The sequence below is a fragment of the Neoarius graeffei genome, chromosome 17 (assembly GCF_027579695.1).
Source record: "Neoarius graeffei isolate fNeoGra1 chromosome 17, fNeoGra1.pri, whole genome shotgun sequence".
NCBI classification, from domain to species: Eukaryota; Metazoa; Chordata; class Actinopteri; order Siluriformes; family Ariidae; genus Neoarius; species Neoarius graeffei.
This window is the reverse complement of record NC_083585.1, coordinates 25,811,812-25,836,195: the sequence shown is the minus strand read 5'-3', so window position 1 is coordinate 25,836,195 and position 24,384 is coordinate 25,811,812. Positions and strand designations below refer to the sequence as shown.

The 24,384-nt window shown below is 41.6% G+C and overlaps 1 protein-coding gene across 4 annotated transcripts in view; it reads left to right on the top strand.

Moving 5' to 3' along the window:
* ulk2 (unc-51 like autophagy activating kinase 2) overlaps positions 1-24,384 on the top strand; it is a 99,209-nt gene that overhangs the window by 55,029 nt on the left and 19,796 nt on the right. For all 4 annotated transcript variants that reach the window (XM_060943897.1, XM_060943896.1, XM_060943894.1 and 1 more), the window contains exons 12-21: positions 1,453-1,503; positions 4,166-4,254; positions 4,419-4,590; positions 4,685-4,745; positions 17,047-17,196; positions 18,907-19,052; positions 19,278-19,361; positions 21,781-22,052; positions 22,139-22,335; positions 23,576-23,685. In XM_060943897.1, coding sequence (XP_060799880.1) covers positions 1,453-1,503; positions 4,166-4,254; positions 4,419-4,590; positions 4,685-4,745; positions 17,047-17,196; positions 18,907-19,052; positions 19,278-19,361; positions 21,781-22,052; positions 22,139-22,335; positions 23,576-23,685 — 1,332 coding nt within the window. The remainder of the gene's footprint in view (positions 1-1,452; positions 1,504-4,165; positions 4,255-4,418; positions 4,591-4,684; positions 4,746-17,046; positions 17,197-18,906; positions 19,053-19,277; positions 19,362-21,780; positions 22,053-22,138; positions 22,336-23,575; positions 23,686-24,384) is intronic.

Below are 24,384 nucleotides of genomic sequence, written 5' to 3'. Positions count from 1 at the left end.
AAGGAATGATCGTGTAAAGAGCGCAGCTAAGAGAAATCAGAGCTGCGTAAAAAGCGAGAGGCAGAGAGCAGAAATGAAACTGAACGGGGCGGGAGCTAGGTTAGAGCAGTCAACGTAAGTTGGCATTTAGAGTGAGGGCACACAATTTTACCTTTCCATCCTTGCTTTAAAATTGTGATTTTCGGCATACACAAATAATGATGGCACAAAATCTGGACTGCTTGAGTCAAACGAGACCTCTCCTACAAACAAAACTGCATGCAAAGCTAAGTTAACATGCTAACAATATTCATTACATTGTGTAACTATGACCCAGCTAATCAGACAAACGCTACCAAAGTATTTTGCTACATCAATAAACGAAGACTAGAAAGAATAAAAAAGAAAGATTTAATAAATAGCCTGATCTTACCTGTGATGAAGTGGGTGCTGCAAACCCGCACATTTTTGATAGTGCTTTCATCCCAGTCTACACGTTTGATGGCTTGTAGCCATAGACATCGGCGATTTTTTTGGAATGGGTGAGATCCTGCTGGAATTCTGAACATTTTAACCCCATCACTGCTACGATTCTGACACCCGACAACACAACAACTAGGCATTTCTGAGTCTTTTTTGGGTCCAGGCTGCGCGCGCAATTTCCGCTTTCGTATGAATGACGTTTACTGCGAAGGGGTCTATAACAAAGCTTTTTGCCATGTTTAGTGAAATTCCTCCACAAATTGTGAGAGGACTTGATTTCAGAAGGAAAACACACTTGTGAAATTGTCAAATTATAATTTTGTTAATCAAGGGCTGTAACTCTGGTAAAATGTGACCGAATTTAACGAAATTATAACATGCGCATTAAAGACATATAACAAAGAATCCTGCCAAGTTTTGTGAAATTCCTCCAAAAATTATGAGAGGAGTTGATTTCAGAAGGTGAGCACCCTTCCTGGGACGGACGGATGGATGGAAATCGCCATGACATAATCCCCCTCTGGGCCTTTCATCCAGCGGGGGATAAAAACTAGCTAACGAGAAATTACTAAAGCTTGTTTTAGATTAGCATCAGAACTGCGTGACTGGTAAAGCGAAATGTTTCAGTGCACCTTCCAGTGCTTTTACACAAATTAAAAATGTTGTGAATTTGTGCACAGTTTTAATGACATGTAGCTCATCATGCATCTGCAAAAAAAAAAAAAAGAGAGACTTGAAGCATGAAATTACTTTCTGTAGGTACTTGCTGTTAACATCACATTTACACAGCAAAGTAAAACAATGGAGAAGAATGCAACTTCAGTCTCGACCTCCTTCGTGTCCACTGTGTTGTTCCATGTTATATTATGATCCAGTGTAACGGAAATTAAAAATCAGCAGGAACTGATCCAGGAACTGTGTAAATCTTGTTCTGGAGATTTGGAAATGCTTGTTGTTACTCACTTTACTCTGCTCTCTTACTCCTTGTAGACACATTCTTCAGCCATCCCTTCTTGGATCAAACGTCCAACATCAAAAAATGTGAGAATAACAATCGCATAGTAGCATGTTTTAGAGCCAGAGAGTTGTTGACCTGATAATAAATGTATGATATGATTATATTGAATTTCCTGGTTACACAGTTGTACTTTGTAACCATATAGGACACAGTTATAGAAGCGAGTTGTTTATAATCACGCTATCTGTTATCACCCAAACGAGGATGGGTTCCCTTTTGAGTCTGGTTCCTCTCAAGGTTTTTTCCTCATGTTGTCTGAGGGAGATTTTCCTTGCCAGCGTTGCCCCAGGCTTGCTCATCAGGGATAACTACACTACCGTTCAAATGTTTGGGGTCACTTTGAAATGTCCTTATTTTTGAAAGAAAAGCACTGTTCTTTTCAATGAAGATCACTTTAAACTAATCAGAAATCCACTCTATACATTGCTAATGTGGTAAATGACTATTCTAGCTGCAAATGTGTGGTTTTTGGTGCAATATCTCCATAGGTGTCTAGAGGCCCATTTCCAGCAACTCTCACTCCAGTGTTCTAATGGTACAATGTGTTTGCTCATTGCCTCAGAAGGCTAATGGATGATTAGAAAACCCTTGTACAATCATGTTAGCACAGCTGAAGGCAAGGCAAGTTTATTTATATAGCACATTTCATACACAATGGCAGTTCAATGTGCTTTACAGAAGTAAAAACAAAAACAGTAAACAATAGAGAAATAAAATTACATAAAATAATTTTATTTTTATTCTAAAAACAATTAATTAAAAGAATTAAAAGAAAATAATAAGAATTAAACAATAGTAGAAATAAAATAATAAAATGAAGTAGAAATAGAGGGCGGCACGGTGGTGTAGTGGTTAGCGCTGTCGCCTCACAGCAAGAAGGTCCTGGGTTCGAGCCCCGGGGCCGGCGAGGGCCTTTCTGTGTGGAGTTTGCATGTTCTCCCCGTGTCCGCGTGGGTTTCCTCTGGGTGCTCCGGTTTCCCCCACAGTCCAAAGACATGCAGGTTAGGTTAACTGGTGACTCTAAATTGAGCGTAGGTGTGAATGTGAGTGTGAATGGTTGTCTGTGTCTATGTGTCAGCCCTGTGATGACCTGGCGACTTGTCCAGGGTGTACCCTGCCTTTCACCTGTAGCCAGCTGGGATAGGCTCCAGCTTGCCTGTGACCCTGTAGAAGGATAAAGTGGCTAGAGATAATGAGATGAGATGAAGTAGAAATAGGAGGAGAAAAAAAAAGAAACCAGCAGAATAGAATAAAGTTAAAATTAAAGTAAATTTAAAACATGCAGAGAAAGTAAAAATTATTAAAAAAAAGAAGACAATATTAATTATTTAACAGAAAGCATCTGAAAACAGCTTGGTCTTTAACCTTGATTTAAAACTGCCAACAGCAGTACTGCATAGTTGCTAAAAGCTGCTTCACCATACTTTGTTTTAACAACTGGTTTTAATAGTAAATTTTTCTGTTTTGATCTGGTAGATCTGATTGGGTTAGGCCGCTGCAACATATCAGAGAGGTAATTGGGCCCTGTACCATTTAGAGATTTGTACACCAGCAGCAATGCTTTAAAGTCAATTCTGTAGCTTACTGGAAGCCAGTGAAGGGACCTTAGAATTGGAGTAATGTGCTCTGTTCTTTTTGTTCGTGTGAGAACCCTAGCCGCTGCATTTTGAACCAGCTGAAGTCGTTTGATGGTCTTTTTTGGCAGGCCTGTGAAAAGGCCATTGCTGTAATCAACCCTACTAGAGATGAAGGCATGTATTAGTTTTTCCAGATCATTTTTTGACATAAGTCCTCTTAGTTTGGAAATGTTTTTTAGGTGATAAAATGCCGTTTTAGTGATTGCTTTCATGTGACTGTCAAAGTTTAGCTCGCTGTCAATGAAAACACCAAGATTTTTAACCATTTCTTTAGTTTTCATCCCTTTTGTGTCAAGAATAGTGGTAATCTTGAGTCTTTCATCTTTTTTTCCAAATAGAATTACTTCTGTTTTATCTGTGTTCAGCTGAAGAAAATTTTGTGACATCCAGCTGTTGATTTGATCGATACACTGGTAGAGACATTCAAGGGGGGCATAATCATTAGGTGATAGAGCAAAATAAATTTGGGTGTCATCTGCATAGCAGTGATACAAAATTGAATTTTTATTGATAATTTGCCCAAGTGGGAGCATATAAAGGTTGAAAAGTAATGGTCCAAGAATCGACCCCTGGGGGACACCACAGGTCAAGGACATTGACGTTGAGGAACAATTTCCCAGGGTAACAGAGAAGCTTCTATCTTTTAAGTATGAATTTAACCAAATGATAACTTTACCAGTCAATCCAACCCAGCTGAAAACAGTTTAGCTCTTTAGAGAAGCTATAAAACTGACCTTCCTTTGAGCAGATTGAGTTTCTGGAGCATCACATTTGTGGGGTCGATTAAATGCTCAAAATGGCCAGAAAAATGTCTCGACTAGATTTTCTATTCATTTTACAACTTATGGTGGGAAATAAAAGTGTGACTTTTCATGGAAAACACAAAATTGTCTGGGTGACCCCAAACTTTTGAACGGTAGTGTACATTTATTAGGGATAAAATTAGCTCATATATTTAAAGTCTGTAAAGCTGCTGCGTGTTAAGTGTTATACAAACAACTTGACTTGACTTGATAACTGAGTGAGTGCCTGGACTCTTTTCTCTCAGCTTACCCTGTGCCAGTGCCTGCATGCCCTAGCTCAGTGTCGGAGAGCACTTGCGGCAGCTCGTCTTCCTGCCGTTACGCCTCACCTCCGGTAGGTTAATTGCTTTATCCCATCCAAACTGTCACGCCACTGCAGCTGTTCTGCACTGTTAGGTGAATGCCTTCATATTATGATGCATGAGAGGATTAAGAGTGTTGTTGCTTACTCAGCTCCAGGTAATCCATCGCTTTCCTTTGTCTCTTTCTTTGCTGCAGTTGTTGCCGGACATGCAGGCTCTGCCTGAAGATGTGCTCTCCTCTCCACCTCTCGGCCCTCCCAACTACCTGCAGCTGTCTAAAGAGTCCGGTGGCAGCACCAGCAGCAAGAACTCCTCCTGCGATACGGACGACTTTGTGCTGGTGCCGCACCTCTCCGGAGAACAGTCCTGTGAGTTAGACCTACATCAGTACACCCACTTGGTGCATATGGCTAGATGTTTGTGTGTACCAGGAGTTCCTCACTTCTCTCACACTCTCCTCAGATGACCTGCCGATGGGGGCCACTGGCCGTAGACCATCGAGTGAGTTTCTGCTGTATGGAGGGTGAGTGTGACCTCACTGCCGTGAACCAGTTACACACGGACACACACACTTTATACAAACAATCTGAACTGCCACACACTGTCATTTTCGCTGGGTGATAAGACCATGGCGGGGTATTCAGCTCATATTTGTGCAAGTCCTCACTTATAAAAGTTGAATCATGAAAGATGAATTCATGATTACGACTCCTCGATTTAAAGTGGTTATGCTTTGTATCGTGGTTGTGACAATTTAGCACATCAGGAAGATGTGGATTTGCATGTTCTTCTGCTTGTCTTCTCAGTGCACATACAGTGGTGCTTGAAAGTTTGTGAACCCTTTAGAATTTTCAATATTTCTGCATAAATATGACCTAAAACATCATCAGATTTTCACACAAGTCCTAAAAGTAGATAAAGAGAACCCAGTTAAACAAATGAGACAAAAATATTATACTTGGTCATTTATTTATTGAGGAAAATGATCCAATATTAAATTTCTGTGAGTGGCAAAAGTATGTGAACCTTTGCTTTCAGTATCTGGTGTGACCCCGTTGTGCAGCAATAACTGCAACTAAACATTCCCGGTAACTGTTGATCAGTCCTGCACACCGGCTTGGAGGAATTTTAGCCCATTCCTCCATACAGAACAGCTTCAACTCTGGGATGTTGATGGGTTTCCTCACATGAACTGCTCGCTTCAGGTCCTTCCACAACATTTCGTTTGGATTAAGGTCAGGACTTTGACTTGGCCATTCCAAAACATTCACTTTATTCTTCTTTAACCATTCTTTGGTAGAACGACTTGTGTGCTTAGGGTCGTTGTCTTGCTGCATGACCCACCTTCTCTTGAGATTCAGTTCATGGACAGATGTCCTGACATTTTCCTTTAGAATTTGCTGGTATAATTCAGAATTCATTGTTCCATCAATGATGGCAAGCCGTCCTGGGCATCTGGGCCCAGGTTTGGAAATGATTTCCAAATGACAAATAAATGAAATTTATTTGTCATTTGGAAATCAGAATTTCTCTTTTAAATTTCATTCTGCACTGAAAGCTGTTCATATTGTTTGTTTGAATATAGTGAAATAAAATTTAAGTGATTTCCCTAACATCAAGAATAATCGTGATTAATAATCGTGATTACAATTTTGATCAAGATAATCGTGATTATCATTTTTTCCATAATCGTGCAGCCCTATGGTAGCCACAACATTACAGTCACTTAGGCTGTCTAAATTAAGCAAAAACATTGGCGAATTTCGCCTCCTTTCAAAGTCAATGAGAGCGAAGCGAAATTCGTTTGTGTTGGGATGGACCATAATGAAGTCTGACTGATAGTTTGTGTGTGTGTGTGTGTGTGTGTGGTGGTGGTGGGGGGTCCGCGTCGCCGCGCTACCTCACTCTTTTTTGACCATGGTTGTGTTTGCATCCCTGGATGCAGCAAAACAGGCCCAAACCATGATACTACCACCACCATGTTTCACAGATGGGATAAGGTTCTTATGCTGGAATGCAGTGTTTTCCTTTCTCCAAACATAATACTTCTCATTTAAACCAAAAATTCTATTTTGGTCTCATCCATCCACAAAACATTTTTCCAATAGCCTTCTGGCTTGTCCACGTGATCTTTAGCAAACTGCAGACGAGCAGCAATGTTCTTTTTGGAGAGCAGTGGCTTTCTCCTTGCAACCCTGCCATGCACACCATTATTGTTCAGTGTTCTCCTGATGGTGGACTCATGAACATTAACATTAGCCAATGTGAGAGAGGCCTTCAGTTGCTTAGAAGTTACCCTGGGGTCCTTTGTGACCTCGCTGACTATTACACGCCTTGCTCTTGGAGTGATCTTTGTTGGTCGACCACTCCTGGGGAGGGTAACAATGGTCTTGAATTTCCTCCATTTGTACACAATCTGTCTGACTGTGGATTGGTGGAGTCCAAACTCTTTAGAGATGGTTTTGTAACCTTTTCTAGCCTGATGAGCATCAACAACGCTTTTTCTGAGGTCCTCAGAAATCTCCTTTGTTTGTGCCATGATACACTTCCACAAACATGCGTTGTAAAGATCAGACTTTGATAGATCCCTGTTCTTTAAATAAAACAGGGTGCCCACTCACACCTGATTGTCATCCCATTGATTGAAAACGCCTGACTCGAATTTCACCTTCAAATTAACTGCTAATCCTAGAGGTTCACATACTTTTGCCACTCACAGATATGTAATGTTGGATCATTTTCCTCAATAAATAAATGACCAAGTATAATATTTTTGTCTCATTTGTTTAACTGGGTTCTCTTTATCTACTTTTAGGACTTGTGTGAAAATCTGATGATGTTTTAGGTCATATTTATGCAGAAATATAGAAAATTCTAAAGGGTTCACAAACTTTCAAGCACCATTGTAGATTCAGTCCTCTGCCTCTCCGATGTTACATGGTCATGAAGGTGAAAGAAATAGCAGATTCCATTATGGGAACATGACCTAGCGTGATGCATCTGATATTTCTGCATTGAAGCTAGCTGACGTAGCTCAGCCGGGGTGTGAATCACAAGACTGTAAAAGAGAGCGCTTGTGGTGAGAACCTAACATTTGTGAATGTTAACAGAATGAGAACCATTTAGTCATAAATGGCAGTTATTTTTTACTGCTCTAAATATGGAAAAAAAAAAAACAGTAAACAGTCACTGAGCTGAATTGTGGGGCTGTGAGGACAGAGGGACAGAGATAAAGTCAGAGTATTAGAGTCTTCTTCTTCTTCTTCAGCACTGTTGCCAGGTCGGGGTCCATGTGGACCCTATTGATTTACATGTTATATTAATTGGAGCGTAGTTTTACGCCAGATGCCCTTCCTGCTCCAACCCTCCCATTTCTGGGCTTGGGAAACAACCATTCACACCTATGGACAATTCAGAGTAGCCAGTTAACCTAACCTGCATGTCTTTGGACTGTGGGGGAAACCGGAGCACCCGGAGGAAACCCACGCGGACACGGGGAGAACATGCAAACTCCGCACAGAAAGGACCTCGCCGGCCACGGGGCTCGAACCCGGACCTTCTTGCTGTGAGGCGACAGTGCTAACCACTACACCACCGTGCCGCCCCCATGTCAGAGTATTGTAGTGATTTGGAAATATATTTTGCAGTAAAAAATGTCTGAATCTGTTTTTATGAGCATTTTCATTACCTTACATTTAAAGATCTAACAATTCTGCTAGATGAGAACACCTGACTGCTCGTGCAAAAGGGACAGCTTTCTAATGTGAGACACCAAGACACCGGTCAAATCTGGTTAACCCCTAAAGTGAAAAGGCAGAAAAATCACATTCCACTGAAAGACATCTAATGAGTCTCTCTGCTCCTCACCTGAGGTGGACAAAGTACCCAAATTTATTACTTAAGTCAAAGTACAGATCCCACTGGTTAAATGTTACTTCGATACAAGTGAAAGTTGTCCAGTCAAATTTTTACTTCAGTTAAAGTACTGAAGTACTTGCTTTAAAAATACTTAAGCATTAAAAGTACATTTTCTGTCAACACATTGTTGTATTATTGCCACAATGCTTACAAAACCCAATGCCTCTGAATCAACCGACTGAATTTTCTGACTAGCTTGTAGAACCTGTAGAGCTGAAGCTCCACCTGACATACTAGCAAACTCTTTTCAAACTCGAAATCATACTGGGTAGCTAGCATTACTAGAAAAGAAAGATTTCTGCATTCTGGTTATTTGGCAAAATTGTGCTAAAGTTAACGTCATTCATGTTAGCATAACTCCATTTTTACATGCTAACTAACTGTGTCCAAGTTAACTAGCTATGTGTTAACGTTAGCCGTGGACAAGGCTACGGCAACTTGGCGGGAAAATCCATAGAAAGTCATTTGACTAACCAGACTGCATAGCTATTGCAACATTATCGCTCGCTCTAAAAGCACAGACAACTTCATTGCAAGCTTTCTCTTGGAATTAAATGTTGACATACCTCGATATGCTTCCGCAGGTTGGATGGCGAGCTTTTGAACGCCGTGATGTGGTTCGTTTTCGGCAAACAAAGCAAACATTTAAAACGAAACGAATCTTTAATCCTTTCAGAAAACTGAAACATGGGTTCCAGGTATGGCCATGAGTGTGTGCATTCCCCAGAAGAACCGCCTCCTTCCATTCTGCCATCAACTGATCGTGTTAAATAACGCTGCTGAGAAATCACTGAACTTGATTTTATACAGTCTATGGATGTGATGTGACCCTAGTGATTACTGATCGGCTGTCTCAGTGTCACCTGTGGAAAAAAAAACCAATCATGTTTTATAAAAGAAAAGGAAAAACCTCCACTTTCAAAGCTGCTTCGTAGTAATGAGGACCTTGATAGAAATGTAGTGGAGTGAAAAATACGATATTTGTCTTTCAAATGTAGTGAAGTTAAAGTCACAAGTTTCCCAAAAAAAATACTCAAGTAAAGTACAGATACTCAAAAAGTGTACTTAAGTACAGTACTCAAGTAAACGCACTTCGTTACTGTCCACCTCTGCTCCTCACCTGTGTGTAAATACAAGCCTCATCACTCAACATCGGAGGGAAGATAACTGCACACTAATTCAGTCAGTTCTGTGAATGAATTCAGTCAGTTTCTTATTAATGTCTTTTTATTGAGTCGTTCAAACATTTTTAAAACCTTGTCCACTGGTATGCGTACAGTGTGTAAGCGCGCTTCTCTGTTGTGATGTCACGGGAGCATCGCGGATATTTTGACAGCCAGTATCCGATTACAAACTTACTTGCCATGGCACTATCCCAAAACTTGATCAGATCATTCGAGGTTACCAGGGCATTTTAATAAAATATGTACGGTACCCGTCAAAAGTTTGGACACACCTACTACTCGTTCATAGGTTTTTCTGTATTTATACTATTTTCTAGATTGTAGAACAATACTGAAGACATTAAAACTATGAAATAACATATGGAACATATGTGGAATTATGTGGTGAACAAAAAAGTGTTTAAAAAACCCAATATATATATATATATATATATATATATATATATATATATATATATATATAATATGTTATTTCCCAGCTGGGAGGTCCATATCGTGAAATACCGTGACCGAGGTGTTGAAAGTACTGAGCGAGGCCCTCTGGGCCGAGGTCAGTATTCAAGGCCGAGGTCACTGTATTTCACCATACGGACCGACCTTAAGCTGGTAAATAATATAGCTATTTATTTTTTTCTTTACCAAATTCTAACAGAAAACGAGAGCGCCCGAAAGGGAAAACCAAGCCGAGCCGCCATTTTGAATCCTCATTCACGGCTGTAAAGCAAATTGCTTCCTCCTCGGTATACAAGTGCACTTCCATGGCAGGAAAAAACTACATTTTGCTGCCTATGTAGCGCCCTATTTATACAAAATTGAGTCATTCAGGATTCAGCCATGTTTCCGCTCGGTGTTAACAACAGTTAGAGGTTTTTAGCTTTCTCCTGAAATGTTTTCTTTTATTTCTTCTTCCTCAGGGTAGTAAAACTTGCTTTTGCTGTGCACACTGCCGTTATTGCTATCCATGCTGTAAAATTAATGTTATTATGCTGAGAAATGCTGGCAAAAATTTATAAGACTTTTGATAAAAATCTTATAAATAAATCTTATAAAAAAGATAAATGTTGACAAAAATTGCTACTATGTTTGTTGTTGTTGTGAATGAGCGAGTCGCCAGGGGTCCGTAACTGGGGTCTGTAACTGGAGTCCGTACTGTAGGATACAGACCCACTCACCAGTCAATCAGAGCGGAGGATTTGATGAAAACCGCACCGCGAAAAAAAAAAATTCATATTTTAGATTCTTTAAAGTATCCACCGTTTACCTTGATGACGCTTTGCACGCTATTGGCGTTATCTTAACCAGCTTCATGAGATAGTCACCTGGAACGCTTTTCAATTTACAGGTGCCTCATCAAAAGTTAATTAGCGCAATTTCTTGCCTTCTTAATGCATTTGAGATCAAACAGTAGATAATAAAAATACAGTAAATAGCCCGATTCCACAACTGTAGTAATCCATATTATGTCAAGACCTGCTCAACTAAGTAAAGAGAAATGAAATCATTACTTTAAGACATGAAGTGTCTTTTAGGGTGTATTCAGACCAGGATAGTTCGATAGTTCACTTGCTTTGATCCGAACCAAATGTTTTTTTTATTTTTTCATTTTGGTGCGGTTCGCTTTCACACTGTACATTTTAGTAAGCGGACCAAAATCTGTCAACAAAGCCACGCGCCCTGAGGTCATTCAGCTATTGGTCAGAGACGACACGTGCACAAAGCGTTAAGTTCAAAAGTAGTCATGGAGGCTTTCCGTGCTGTTATTCTTTTTAATGTCATCAAAGCTATATGCTTTTTCCAGTTTTTACTGTTTTCACAATTGTGCGATTACTATGCTGCTGTACAAGTAATTTATCAACGACGACGACAAAGGGCAAGGCGGCTACGGAGGATAGCGCTGATGAGCGCACATCATGTTGTGACAGTTCTGGCTCTTCACGCAAGACGGAGGAGGTATGTGTCGGGATATTCGCCTTATCCATCGTAATAGATGAATTTCTTTTTTGCGTCGCTAGTACCGCCACTTTTTGAAAGAATATCCCTGATTTTAATGTAGGTCTGACGGAGTTTCTTCACTTTTAGCCGACATTGTTCTGGGGAGCGCGTGAACCCCTTCTTCATTTTCTCACTGAATACAGCAAACACGTCGGCATTTTTGTGTGTTCTCTCCAAAAGCTCAGATATGTGGACATCTGCCCATATATCCACAAGGGTACGCGTTTCTTCCTCGGCCCACGTTTGCCCCCTACTCATTTTTTGTACTCTGTAGTCTAGCCTACCACTGGTCTGAATGACTGAACAACTGTTGTAAGGTTCCCTTGACAACCGAAACAGTGTTTGCACTTTGCGGTGGAGTGTCAAGACTCTGTTTCCCATAATGCTCGACAAACGACGGAAGCTCCCGAGGTACAAAAAAGCAAAACTGTCAGATTAGGTCCGGTCTGCTTTCACACCTCCAAAAGGTCCACACCAGAGTTCCTTTGGTCTGGACCGAGTCCGACCTTGCAGCTCGGTCTCAGTCCGCTTGTTTGGTCCGGACCAGAGTTCGGTGGTTTGTATTCAGACCAACCCAAAAGGTCCGGACCAAGGGAAATTTGGTTTGTTTGGTCGTTTGGTCCGGACCAAACAACGTAGTTGTGAATACGCCCTTAATTAATAAAAATAAAGAAAAAAACATTGAATTATATCGAACCTTTTGACTGTTATTATTACCTCACCGGGATGGAGTCCACCAGGGGGTGAGGTAGTTTTCCGTCGGGTTTCTTTTTTTTTACGATATTGCGGGAAAACGGCTGGACCAATCTTCATGAAACTTTCAGGATAGATGGGCATTGGTCTCAAATAAAACCTCCAACATTTTGGGGGTCATCCAGTCAAGGCCACCAAAAAGGGCAAAATCATTTTTGTTGTAGCTACTGCCTCATACAGAGGCGCTAGCCACTACGTCATTGTGCTGTAAGAATGTACGAGTGTAACAGTCACGCACTGCGCATCCGCATATACGTGTTCCGATTAAAATAGCCGGTGAGTGTATACAATTTGGTTCACCATTCAAAATAAATAGACTAGACTAAAGAAATCACTTTCAGACATGTTTATGCTTATTACAGAGGGAAAGTGCGTTCCACTGAGCTCTAGCGCCGGGCCATTTCCGGGAAATAAGAGTTTGGGTCATGGCGACAGCGTGTGTGTGTCAGCCTCGGTTCGGAGGTTTCAGTTTTGAAAACTGTAAGAGGTAAGAGTAGAATAATATAAATTATAGACACTTGGTATATTTTACGTCTGTGATTTTTAAATTGTTCATTTTTGGATGACTTTTCATTTTTGTGGCTACTGCCTCCTAGAGTAAATATATATGCTGCATTTACTGTATGGACATGGGATCAGAAAACTATTTTATTTATAAGCAGTATCCACATGGACCCATAGGGTACCTAATTTATTTTTATTTTTTGCGATATCTTCCTTCATATTCATCATAAGCGCTACTGGGCAAGGTTTGTTTTGCCTGGCAACACTTGTACCGGTACATTTATGTTTTCTTACAGTAGAAATGTCAATGTATATTATTGGCAGAAAAATCTATTTTGGTCAAAATATATCTATATCACACTTTTCAGCCCCAGCGACATCTAACAGGGTTTTTGCCAACTACCACATTTAATAATAATAATTTTTTTTTTTCTCAAGTTTAGGCCACACCAATTTAATTAGTTGGTTCTCGGATTTTTTCAGGAAAAATATGAAGCGAGCGGGCGAAATAAAATTTAAAAAATGCTCTGATGGTAAAATTAGCAGTGGAAATAGACCAAACAATACAGGCAAACCAGTAAACAGAATTTCAACACACCTGTCAAAGATTTTACGCTTCTGTTCGCTGAATATCCTAACAATCACAAAAACAGGCTTTGCAGGACTCCCCTCCACAGGCATGTTTCTTCCACAAGTCTTTATCAAAAGCGAAAGGGGCGATTTGATTGGTTTTCGACGTCACGTGACCTCACGTCACGTGACCTTTTCTGTTGGCGAGAGTTTGATTTCAATTTTTTTTTTTTCATTTTGCATTTTCTTCAAGCGGCAATTCCGAGAACCAACTAATTGAATTGGTGTGGCCTTATTTGACATGGACAGTACATATTAATAAACATAAAATGTAAATGTGCCAGAATTAGCCAAAATGGCTATTTTACATCTTTTGTCCATGGACTGGTGTTAAAAGGTCAAATGCATACAGTACATAAACTACACACACACTACCGTTCAAAAGTTTGGGGTCACTTTGAAATGTCTTTATTTTTGAAAGAAAAGCACTGTTCTTTTCAATGAAGATCACTTTACACTAATCAGAAATCCACTCTATACCAGGGGTCACCAAACTTTTTTCTCTGGGGGCCACATTGTCGTTCCTGACTGTGATGGGGGTCTGGGGTCGGGTCAGCTATATAACATAGAATTGTATGACCCAGATATGACCACCAGCAGGCCTCATTGTGTAGTAGAGATTACTAGCCTGGCATGGCCATCCCCGCTACTATATCCCCACTACTATATCCCCACTACTATATCAACACTTGATTCCTGGCACATATTTGTTTATCTTTACTAGTGGTTTGCAAAAGTAGTAATCGAGTCTTCACACTTTGTTTTAATTTGAAATACCACTGATATTCCATTTATTTATTTTCTAATAAAAATAACATCAAAGCTGTCAAGGTAAGAAACATCTGCCTAGTTGAGGTGATTGACGCTGGCAAAGGTGAGTGGAAAATTATAAATTGTAGGTAGGCCTGTTGATATTATTAATAATATTAACAATAATTGTGTGCAGCACTTAATAAAGGTCAAATAATTAGCCCTATAAAATAAATACATTTAAAAAAAACAGTGAAATTATAATAATATGAGCAATAGATCACAGCAATTGTGCTGTGTCCTGCACGTCATTGCTCTCATCCATGGCCAAAGCAAAAAACTCGCATTCTGACGCTCTCTCATTCAGCTGGTCATACACGTTGTCCCCCTAATCTTCGGTTCGCCTGGTCATAGTAGGTGCGGAGAGACTCACCGCATTGAGCGCGTCTTTCTTGTCGGGACACACCTCCTCGGCCACAGCAAGCATGCATACTTTAACAAAGTCCCCATCAGTAAACGGCGTTCCATGGGTAGCTAGTAGGTGAGCTACCTTATAGCTAGCTCGGACAGCAGCCTGGTTGATCCGGGTTTGGCGAAGGAATCCATTCTGTTGTGCAGCCAGTCCGCATTTCATCCTCCGAATCCTGTCTTCTCTTGTTTGCCCTCGCAAACTAGCATACTCTTTGTGGCGGGTTCCGTAGTGACGACGCAGATTATATTCTTTGAAAACCGACACACTTTCTTTACATACAGTACAAGACAAACTGCATGGTCCTTACACTGAACAAAAAAATAATCAGTGGTCCACTGTTCTTTAAAAACTCTGCACTCTCTGTCAACTTTTCGCTGACCGCTAGCCATTTTGCTGTCCTGAACACTGACAGTTCTCTGCGCATGCGCTGCCTGTCACTGCTTGATCGCGAGCATATGACGAAAATTCGGAAAATATGAATAGTTAATTTTATAACTAAATATCAATTTTAATTGATAAAATCAACAAAATACAAGATGCAGACATGTTATTATTTGCCAAAAAGCAATTTAAAAAAATAGGCCATGACCACTTTTGGGGATTGCCTCATAGGGCCGGTTCAAGTGGTGGGGGGCAGAGGGGCTGGGGGGCTGGTCAAAGGGGGGCGGCGGGCCGGAGTCAGCCTGCGGGCCGTAGTTTGATGACCCCTGCTCTATACATTGCTAATGTGGTAAATGACTATTCTAGCTGCAAATGTGTGGTTTTTGGTGCAATATCTCCATAGGTGTATAGAGGCCCATTTCCAGCAACTCTCACTCCAGTGTTCTAATGGTACAATGTGTTTGCTCATTGCCTCAGAAGGCTAATGGATGATTAGAAAACCCTTGTACAATCATGTTAGCACAGCTGAAAACAGTTGAGCTCTTTAGAGAAGCTATAAAACTGACCTTCCTTTGAGCAGATTGAGTTTCTGGAGCATCACATTTGTGGGGTCGATTAAATGCTCAAAATGGCCAGAAAAATGTCTCGACTATATTTTCTATTCATTTTACAACTCATGGTGGGAAATAAAAGTGTGACTTTTCATGGAAAACACAAAATTGTCTGGGTGACCCCAAACTTTTGGACGGTAGTGTACATTATGGTAAAAGTAATAGGTGAAAAGACACTTACCACATAAAACATACAGTAACAGTAGGAACAGTAAAGATAGGGGGAAGAAAAAGAAGGAAAAAAAATTACATAAATAATAATAATATTTATTGAGTAAACTTTTTCGTGATACGTGATTTTCAAAAAGGACCTCATGAAAAAGTTACTTATAGTATACATTTACTGTATACTTGTAGTAGACACAGTACGGTACATACGTACATGTCAGAGAGAGAGCGAGAACTATGCATTACTTCTGAGAGTCAGTGCATCAGCTGAAAGTTACTTCCTCCTCGGTCTAAAGTTAAACCCTTTTAGCCATGTTGTTTTTCTTTGACACACACATGCAGTGTTTTGATTGTCCCCCTCCTCTGTCTTCTGAGTACAGCATGAGACACTCTTTGTGTATGAATATGTGGGTGAGCTGGCTGAGCAGCAGGCCACGCTGTGTTTCTCAACAGACTTGTGTGTGAAGTCTCATGCAATACCTTGGAGGAGAGCCAGCTCCTCCAGGAGAGCTGCTGGCTTTTCCTGGAGTTGTGAGCAACTCGGTTTAACACAGTGTTCCCATGCAGTGTACTCTGTACCAACCCGTGTTCATTGTTTGTGTGCTGATTCTCAGAGTGTGACTCTCGGGGCAAGCAGGCAGGTAAACAAAACGAGGTGTTAGTCCACACCAGTTTATAAAAACATGCACAGAAGACAAGCAGGCTTTTACTGAAAACATGATATTAAAACACTGATGCTGACTGTGTGTGTGGTGTGTTTTTTTTTTCCATCTCCAATATCTTTTTTGAAATAACTCTTGTGCCTTGAGCTACTTTTTCTCTTCAGATTTTTTTTTTGCATGTTGTGCCGTGCCATGCTGATCCAACTTTGGATCAAACAAAGAGACTGTCTTTGTGTAGCTGCCTGACCTTGTATGGCTCACATGTACCATTGGCATTGCTGTTCCTTCCCTCACTATATACTCTGCACAACACATCGACACCTCATGTGACCCACACGTGACTTCTGTCCGAAGGCATTTTGTTACCCTAAAGAAGACAAAAGGGTTCAAAGAAGAGTTTTTTTTGTTGTTGTTGTTCCCTCTCGGTGGGAATGGTGGAAGTAGGAGGCCCTGGCATGGACCACTGACTTGAAAGCTCAGCCCTCATTTGCACCTTAAGCCACTCCCTTCTTTCTGATAGGCTGGAAGTGCATGTGTTTACATGGTTTCTCTTCCCTCTGCTGTTTGGCCAGGCCCTTTAAACAGGAAAAGGGTTTTCATACTGTATGAAAACAAGCTCACTGTTATAAACACTCCGTGAAACAAAGATCTCAGAGCTCTTACTTCTGTCAGTTTTGGCTTTATTTTATAAATGCATGTTTTTGTGAGGTGTTTTTCTAAACAGTTGAACAGCCACCATGGATGTATTCTTGTTGAAACATGCTGACTAGATCACTGGATTTTGTTCTACTTCATCCAGGCAGCCGCAGCCTTCTTCAGGCCAGAACCCTGTGGTGTCCCCTCGAACAGAGACCACCCCGATCCCTGTGCCCACTCAGGTGCGCAACTACCAGCGGATCAAGCAAAACCTGTCCAGCAGCCCGAGCACTACCCTCCACGGCTCACCCAGGTGAGACACTTTGCAGCCGGGATCAGATTTGGGGCAAAACACAGATCTCTAGCTTAACTAACGGTCAAGCTTTATGCTTTCTTTTGCAACTTGTGATGCTTAAAAGGCTGATGCTTTACATCGTCGCAGTGGTAAACGTGTTTATAAAATTTGCAGCCAGTCAGAAAGTACAAAAGCTGGGTGGTGGATGGAATAGAGGGATTGCGGTTAAAAAGAGGAAGCGAAAGAAAGATTTTGCAGGTCGATTGTCTCAGCATGATGCTGGTTTGGTTTAGGCGGGTGTCCAGGGGGAGCTTAGAGATTAATCCTGTTGCACCTCCCCAACACTCCCGAACAGCTGCCCCACTTCCTTTTCTCCTGACTGCATCTCAAACAAGGATTAATCACACCACCCTTGACTCCTGTGAGCTCAGCTTCACACGCATTGTTAGACCACACCGCTATTGGCTGTGGTAAAAAGAACTGCATACCAGTGTGTATGAGACGACTTTTCACCGGGATTTCATGAGTCGTGTTTGTTTTCCAGTGTTACTGGGATAATTTCTTAACAAGTTTTGAAAAGGCAGGTTACAAGAGCATTGCACTGCTTTCTGGAAGGAGCATAAGGATTTTGATATTAGTTGTGGTAAGGCAAAGGAAAGATGGTTGAGGAATGTGAACCACTGAGATTAATGTATGGGAAAGAAAGCAAATGTAACTAAATCATGAATTTTGGATGGTAATGCGTCAATACACGTGACACATTTATGGAAATGTAATTTAAAATGACTGAAGATTTCAATTTTCGTAACTAATTTTGAATCAGGGCGGCACGGTGGTGTAGTGGTTAGCGCTGTTGCCTCACAGCAAGAAGGTCCGGGTTCGAGCCCCGTGGCCGGCGAGGGCCTTTCTGTGCGGAGTTTGCATGTTCTCCCCGTGTCCGCGTGGGTTTCCTCCGGGTGCTCCGGTTTCCCCCACAGTCCAAAGACATGCAGGTTAGGTTAACTGGTGACTCTAAATTGACCGTAGGTGTGAATGTGAGTGTGAATGGTTGTCTGTGTCTATGTGTCAGCCCTGTGATGACCTGGCGACTTGTCCAGGGTGTACCCCGCCTTTCGCCCGTAGTCAGCTGGGATAGGCTCCAGCTTGCTCGCGACCCTGCACAGGATAAGCGGCTACGGATAATGGATGGATGGATGGGTTTTGGATCATCATTATTGTTTATGTGGTATCAGCATTAAAATTCTCATCTCATTATCTCTAGCCGCTTTATCCTGTCCTACAGGGTCGCAGGCAAGCTGGAGCCTATCCCAGCTGACTACGGGCGAAAGGCGGGGTACACCCTGGACAAGTCGCCAGGTCATCACAGGGCTGACACATAGACACAGACAACCATTCACACTCACATTCACACCTACGCTCAATTTAGAGTCACCAGTTAACCTAACCTGCATGTCTTTGGACTGTGGGGGAAACCGGAGCACCCGGAGGAAACCCACGTGGACACGGGGAGAACATGCAAACTCCGCACAGAAAGACCCTCGCCGGCCACGGGGCTCGAACCCGGACCTTCTTGCTGTGAGGCAACAGCGCTAATCACTACACCACCGTACCGCCCCCAGCATTAAAATTAGAAAATTGAAATTGTATGTTGTAAGACTACGGCTAATGTACAGTATGATGTTTGATTGTGTTGTAATATCATAATCATGTTGTGCCATGTGGCTGCAGGTCTGGTACAGTGCGGCGCTCTAACACCAGCCCTATGGGATTTCCAAAAGCTGCCTCCGGCTCTCCCAGCCCTGCTGATGCTGCCCAGACTGTGGGTCGAAGACTCTCCACTGGGAGCTCCCGTCCCTACTCGCCTTCTCCACTGGGTAAAAATATCAGTCTCTTTCTCCATTTATCTCTCCTTTCCTTTTTCCTTGCCCTTTCCTGTCTTCTTTTTTTTGGTCTTCTCGCCTGTCCTATTTCTGTCTTTTTCACCTCTCTCTCTGGGGTTTGTCGAGGTTACCATGGAGCCGTCCACTTTTTAGGTAGAGGAGTTTGTTTGCTTTAGCATGCAACATGTCCTGACATGTCTGTCCGTGTGTGTTGTTCAGTGGCTACTATTCCTGAACAGCTGGGTCACTGCTGTTGTGGACATCCCCACAGCCACGAAGCACGCAGTCGCAGCTCATCTGGTGGTAAGTAGACCGCGTGCTATGTGACCGGGAGGGACTCTTTTCTCCCATAGTCTGTTAAGATTCCTAATAGACTTTAAGTTTCATCTGACTTCTGCTCACAGTGTTTCTGTAAAATATTCTTTATTGAAACCACCCTTTCTTCAGTGTTTAGGTGCAGCCATAGTTCAGACCAAACATACAAGATATGAAGTTAAGGCTCATTTCCACCAGCAATAACAAAGCAATTTAGTTTAGGGCCATAATTCATGGAAGCATTTTATTTTCCTGTGAACCTTTCTTTAAATCAGGAATTACAGGGTGGAGGTTATCAATCAATACCAGTGCCAATACTAATGCAGTGTTTCAGTCAGTGTATATACCATCAATTTTGCTTTAAGCCGTTTTAAACGTTTGTTGAAATTTGACTCACTGAACAGCCCGTTCCAGATTTAGTCTTCCCTTGCTGTTATAATAACCTACACTCTTCTAGGAAGGATTTCCACTACATTTTGGGGCGTGGCTGCGGGGATTTGTGCTCATTCAGCCACAAGAGCAGTAGTGAGGTCAGGTATTGATTTTGGATGAGGAGGCCTTCCAGCATACCTGTCAACTTTGAGGTTTGAAAAAAAGGGACATTTTCCAGATTTTTAACTCAAAATAAGGGAAAATTTCGGAAAGTCATACCCTTCACCAAAAGTGAGTGTGTAGTTGAATGAGGGGCAATTTTCTATCTAGTATTTGTGATTTCCTGTACTCTGGTGCATGTTGGTGATAGCCAAGACCCAAACTCAATATGCTTATGGTTTATACAGTAGAGTGCATTTGTGAATAAACTATACATTTATTTTTATTTGCTTTCAGTGGTACCAGTTATTTCCCAAATTAAGGGCTAAAATACGTATCTTATGTTAAAATAAGAAAGGTCATTATATAACCAGTCAATAAATTCAATTCCATTGCAATTTATTATGGTTTTACCATAGTCATGGCCTCGGAACACTAGATAGATAGATAGATAGAGAGAGAGAGAGAGAGAGAGAGAGAGAGAGAGATAAAGAGCAAGATATTAAACCAAGAGTGATTTAAAATGGGTAAGTTTCAGATAGAAAATAAAATAGACAATGAGTGGATAAAACAGTTAATACACCAATTAGTTTACACTAGGCTATTTATGAGGTCTTAGCCAGGACATACTTAATGTAAACATGTGTAGCTTACCTTTGATTATTTGGGAGGCTTTCGTTTTCCCCATGGAAAATTTCTTTGCGATGGAAGAGTCTGGGAACATTCCAGCCACGCACTTGTTGAAATCAAAGAAAGAGAGGCTAATGTTTTTCTTAGCTATTAGCATCGCCATCTTCACCTCAGACCTAATCAGTGTTGCCAGATACTGCTGACGTTTTCCAGCCCAAAATATGTTCAAAACCCACCAAAATGCACTTGAAACCGCCCAACTTGGGCAGGAAACCGCCCAATCTGGCAACACTGGACCGAATCACTTGCTCAGCCTCGCCTCCGGACGCAGTTCTGTAATTACTGATGCCTGAGAGGGCGGGGACGTGAATTCATGGCCCGACTTCCTGCTGTAAACTCCTGTCAGAGGCGCGTCATGAATTCTGGACCTACCGACTTTTTTATATTGTGAAAATACGGGACTTTTATATAATGTGAAAATACGGGATATTTTCGGGAAAATAAAAAAACGGGAAGACAGCGGGAAATAAGTCAAAATAAGGGATTTCCCGGGAAAAACGGGAGGGTTGACAGGTATGCCTTCCAGTTCATCCCAAACGAGCTCAGTGGGGTTGAGGTCAGGGCTCTGTGCAGGCCAGTAGAGTTCTTTGACTCATGTCTTCATGAACCTCGCTTTGTGCACATGGGCATTGCCATGCTGAAACATGTTAGGGCCTTTTATTTCCAGTGAAGGGAAAATGTAATGCAACAACATACAAAAATATCCTACACAGTCGTGTGCTTCCGACTTTGTAGCAACAGTTTGGGGAAGAACCACATGTGAGTGTGATTGTCAGGTGTCCACAAAGTTTCGGCCATATAATGTGCCTTGATGTTAATATTATATGCATAACGCAAACCAAAATCGATATATCAGTCATTGGATCCATTACACAGTGCACTTGTCTCTTGCAGAGACACATGATGATCATGGTCTACATGCTGGAATACAGATCATAGTCTGAAGTCAAGTTAAAATGAACTCAGTAGCCTCTTCTGCTGCAGTGTCATTGGCAGTCCTCTGAAGCGTAGAGATCTCATACGGACAGTGGTGCCACCTAATGGGCATAGCATGCAATGTGTCAGTCGGAACTGCTGGAAAATGGAAAATCAGTTCAATATTAACAGACATTTTTTGACGGAGATGAATTTTTGTTAAATAGATGTCTGGGTTTTTGTTTTTTTTATTATTTTTTAATAAATACAGGTTCCCCCGTGCCCTCATCTCAATTGCTGGGTGCCCGTCTCCAGAGTGCACCCGCCCTGACCGACGTCTACCAAAACAAGCAGAAGCTGTACAAGCAGCTGTCCGATCCTGTGCAGCCCACTGCCTTAGTCTATGCCCCTACCCACTCACCACAGCTGGGACGCCCTGGCAACCTGGGGACCTCTCCTACCAAGCACCTTGGCTCCTCCCCTCGCACCTCTGATTGGCTTCAAAAGTCTCCCCTGCCCACTATCATTGGCTCACCAACCAAGGTAGGCTTGATGAAAATTGAACGCATAGAGTAGGTTTGTACATGTTACTGGACTCACCATGTTTTGACCTATCTACGTTTTTACAGACCACTGCTCCCTTCAAAATCCCTAAAACTCAGGCCTCATGCAACCTCATGGCCTTGGCTTCTCAACAGGGCATAGCGGACAGCCCCAATTCCAGTAAGATGTCTACTGATGCCCGGGAGATCTGCCCTCATCACTGGTCACCAAACCCCAGCGGCCGCAACTCGGCTTCTGAGAGCTCCAAAACTACCTTTGGCAGGTACAAAGAACACAAATACTGTTTCCTATTATTTATTCACTTTTATTCCTTTCTCTGATACATTTAACGGTTATTCCATGAAATCAAGTCGGACATGAGCTGATAGCCGACGAGGCGCGTAGCACCGAGTTGGCTATAAACCATGTACGACGAGATTGAGTGGAGTAACTGTTTTATTTTATCCACATTCACTGGATTTTGACAAACGGAGCTTTTTTTTTTTGCACATTCGATAAATAAAAACTTCCAACAAAATCATTTCTGCTTAGAATGTAAACAAACTGGCAAAATGACAGGAGCAATTTGTGAAAAATGCAATAATACGTTCTTACCATCAAATACTTTTATTCCATATTTTGTTGCATTTTTCTTGTATTTTTTGGTTTCTTTGTTAGGGTTTATTTGGCGGTTGGCAAACCAACTTAAAGGTGCATTACTGCCACCGACTGGGCTGGAGTGTGGAACAGGAGATATTGGGGTGGGGGACGATGTTCATTTAGCCATTTCTGTTTCTTTAAATACTTGATCACAATTTTTCACGTTTTTTTTTTTCGAGTAGAGTTTTTATTTCGTCCTCGGTTGGTTCAGCAACACAAGGCCGTTTTGTTTTTCTCTACTCACGGTATATGAGTTGATAGCCTAGTAGTAGAGCGGCCAACCGGAGCGCACGATTGCTCATATCCAGTGAATGTGGATAGAATAATGACTGATATTCATGATTCTCCAGGATTCATGAAATACTCTGCGCTTACTAGTGTGTGCATGGGTGTTCTAATGGGTTAATCATTTGTGGCACCAGGATACGATTACTGAATTTGCCATACGGGCATTCATTATACGCTATGTCCATGTTGGAGGCTGAAATAGAAAAGCCATGTCTGGCAAAATTTTGATGCAGAAAGCAGCACTGATGTGTTGATCAAGTTAGAGGGGCTGAACAAGTCATAGAAATGGGCAGCTTTTACTCTCATGCTGATGGGTGCAGGCAGTCAGACAAAAGAGAGACAATACAGTTCGAGTCATCTTCTGTACAACTCCATTAAAATGTATCTGGATAGAAATTGGGTTCCATGGGTTTGCAGATTAACGCTACTTCGCATCAGAATCACTGCTGCATGCTGTAGCACATCACAGCCTCTCGGTGATGTCTTTCATTTTACACCAGCCACTGCTCTCATGTATAGCATTTAGTTCTGTGCTCTACAGAATATGCCATCATGACCTGGCTTTTTATCCTCAGGTCTGTGAGTACAGGGCGTCTGTCAGAGCAGCCTGTGAGAATCACTCTGGGAGGACAGACGTACCAGGGCAGTACGGATAGCCTCAACACAGAGAGACCTATGGACACAGGTAACTCTTCAGTAGCAAAACATAACAGCATGGATTTATTGCGATTTGTATAGCGAGTAAGCTGTTATTGCTGTTGTATAATAATTGGCCAATCAAGCTCTGCCCATACTGATGCTGTGTAGTTCCAGCTTCTTTAAAAAAAAAAAAAGTCTGGAGTCACCATGATAAACAGCAACCATGAAACATAGTAGAAGGTTTGCCAATCAGGAAAGGTTTTACAGTGGTGCTTGAAAGTTTGTGAACCCTTTAGAATGTTCTATATTTATGCATAAATATGACCCAAAACATCATCAGATTTTCACACAAGTCCTAAAAGTAGACAAAGAGAACCCAGTTAAACAAATGAGGCAAAAATATTATACTTGGTCATTTATTTATTGAGGAAAATGAGCCAATATTACATATCTGTGAGTGGCAAAAGTATGTGAACCTCTAGGGTTAGCAGTTAATTTGAAGGTGAAATTAGAGTCAATCAATGGGATGACATTCAGGTGTGAGTGGGCACCCTGTTTTATTTCAAGAACAGGGATCTATCAAAGTCTGATCTTCACAACACATGTTTGTGGAAGTGTATCATGGCATGAACAAAGGAGATTTCTGAGGACCTCAGAAAAAGCGTTGTTGATGCTCATCAGGCTGGAAAAGGTTACAAAACCATCTCTAAAGAGTTTGGACTCCACCAGTCCACAGTCAGGCAGA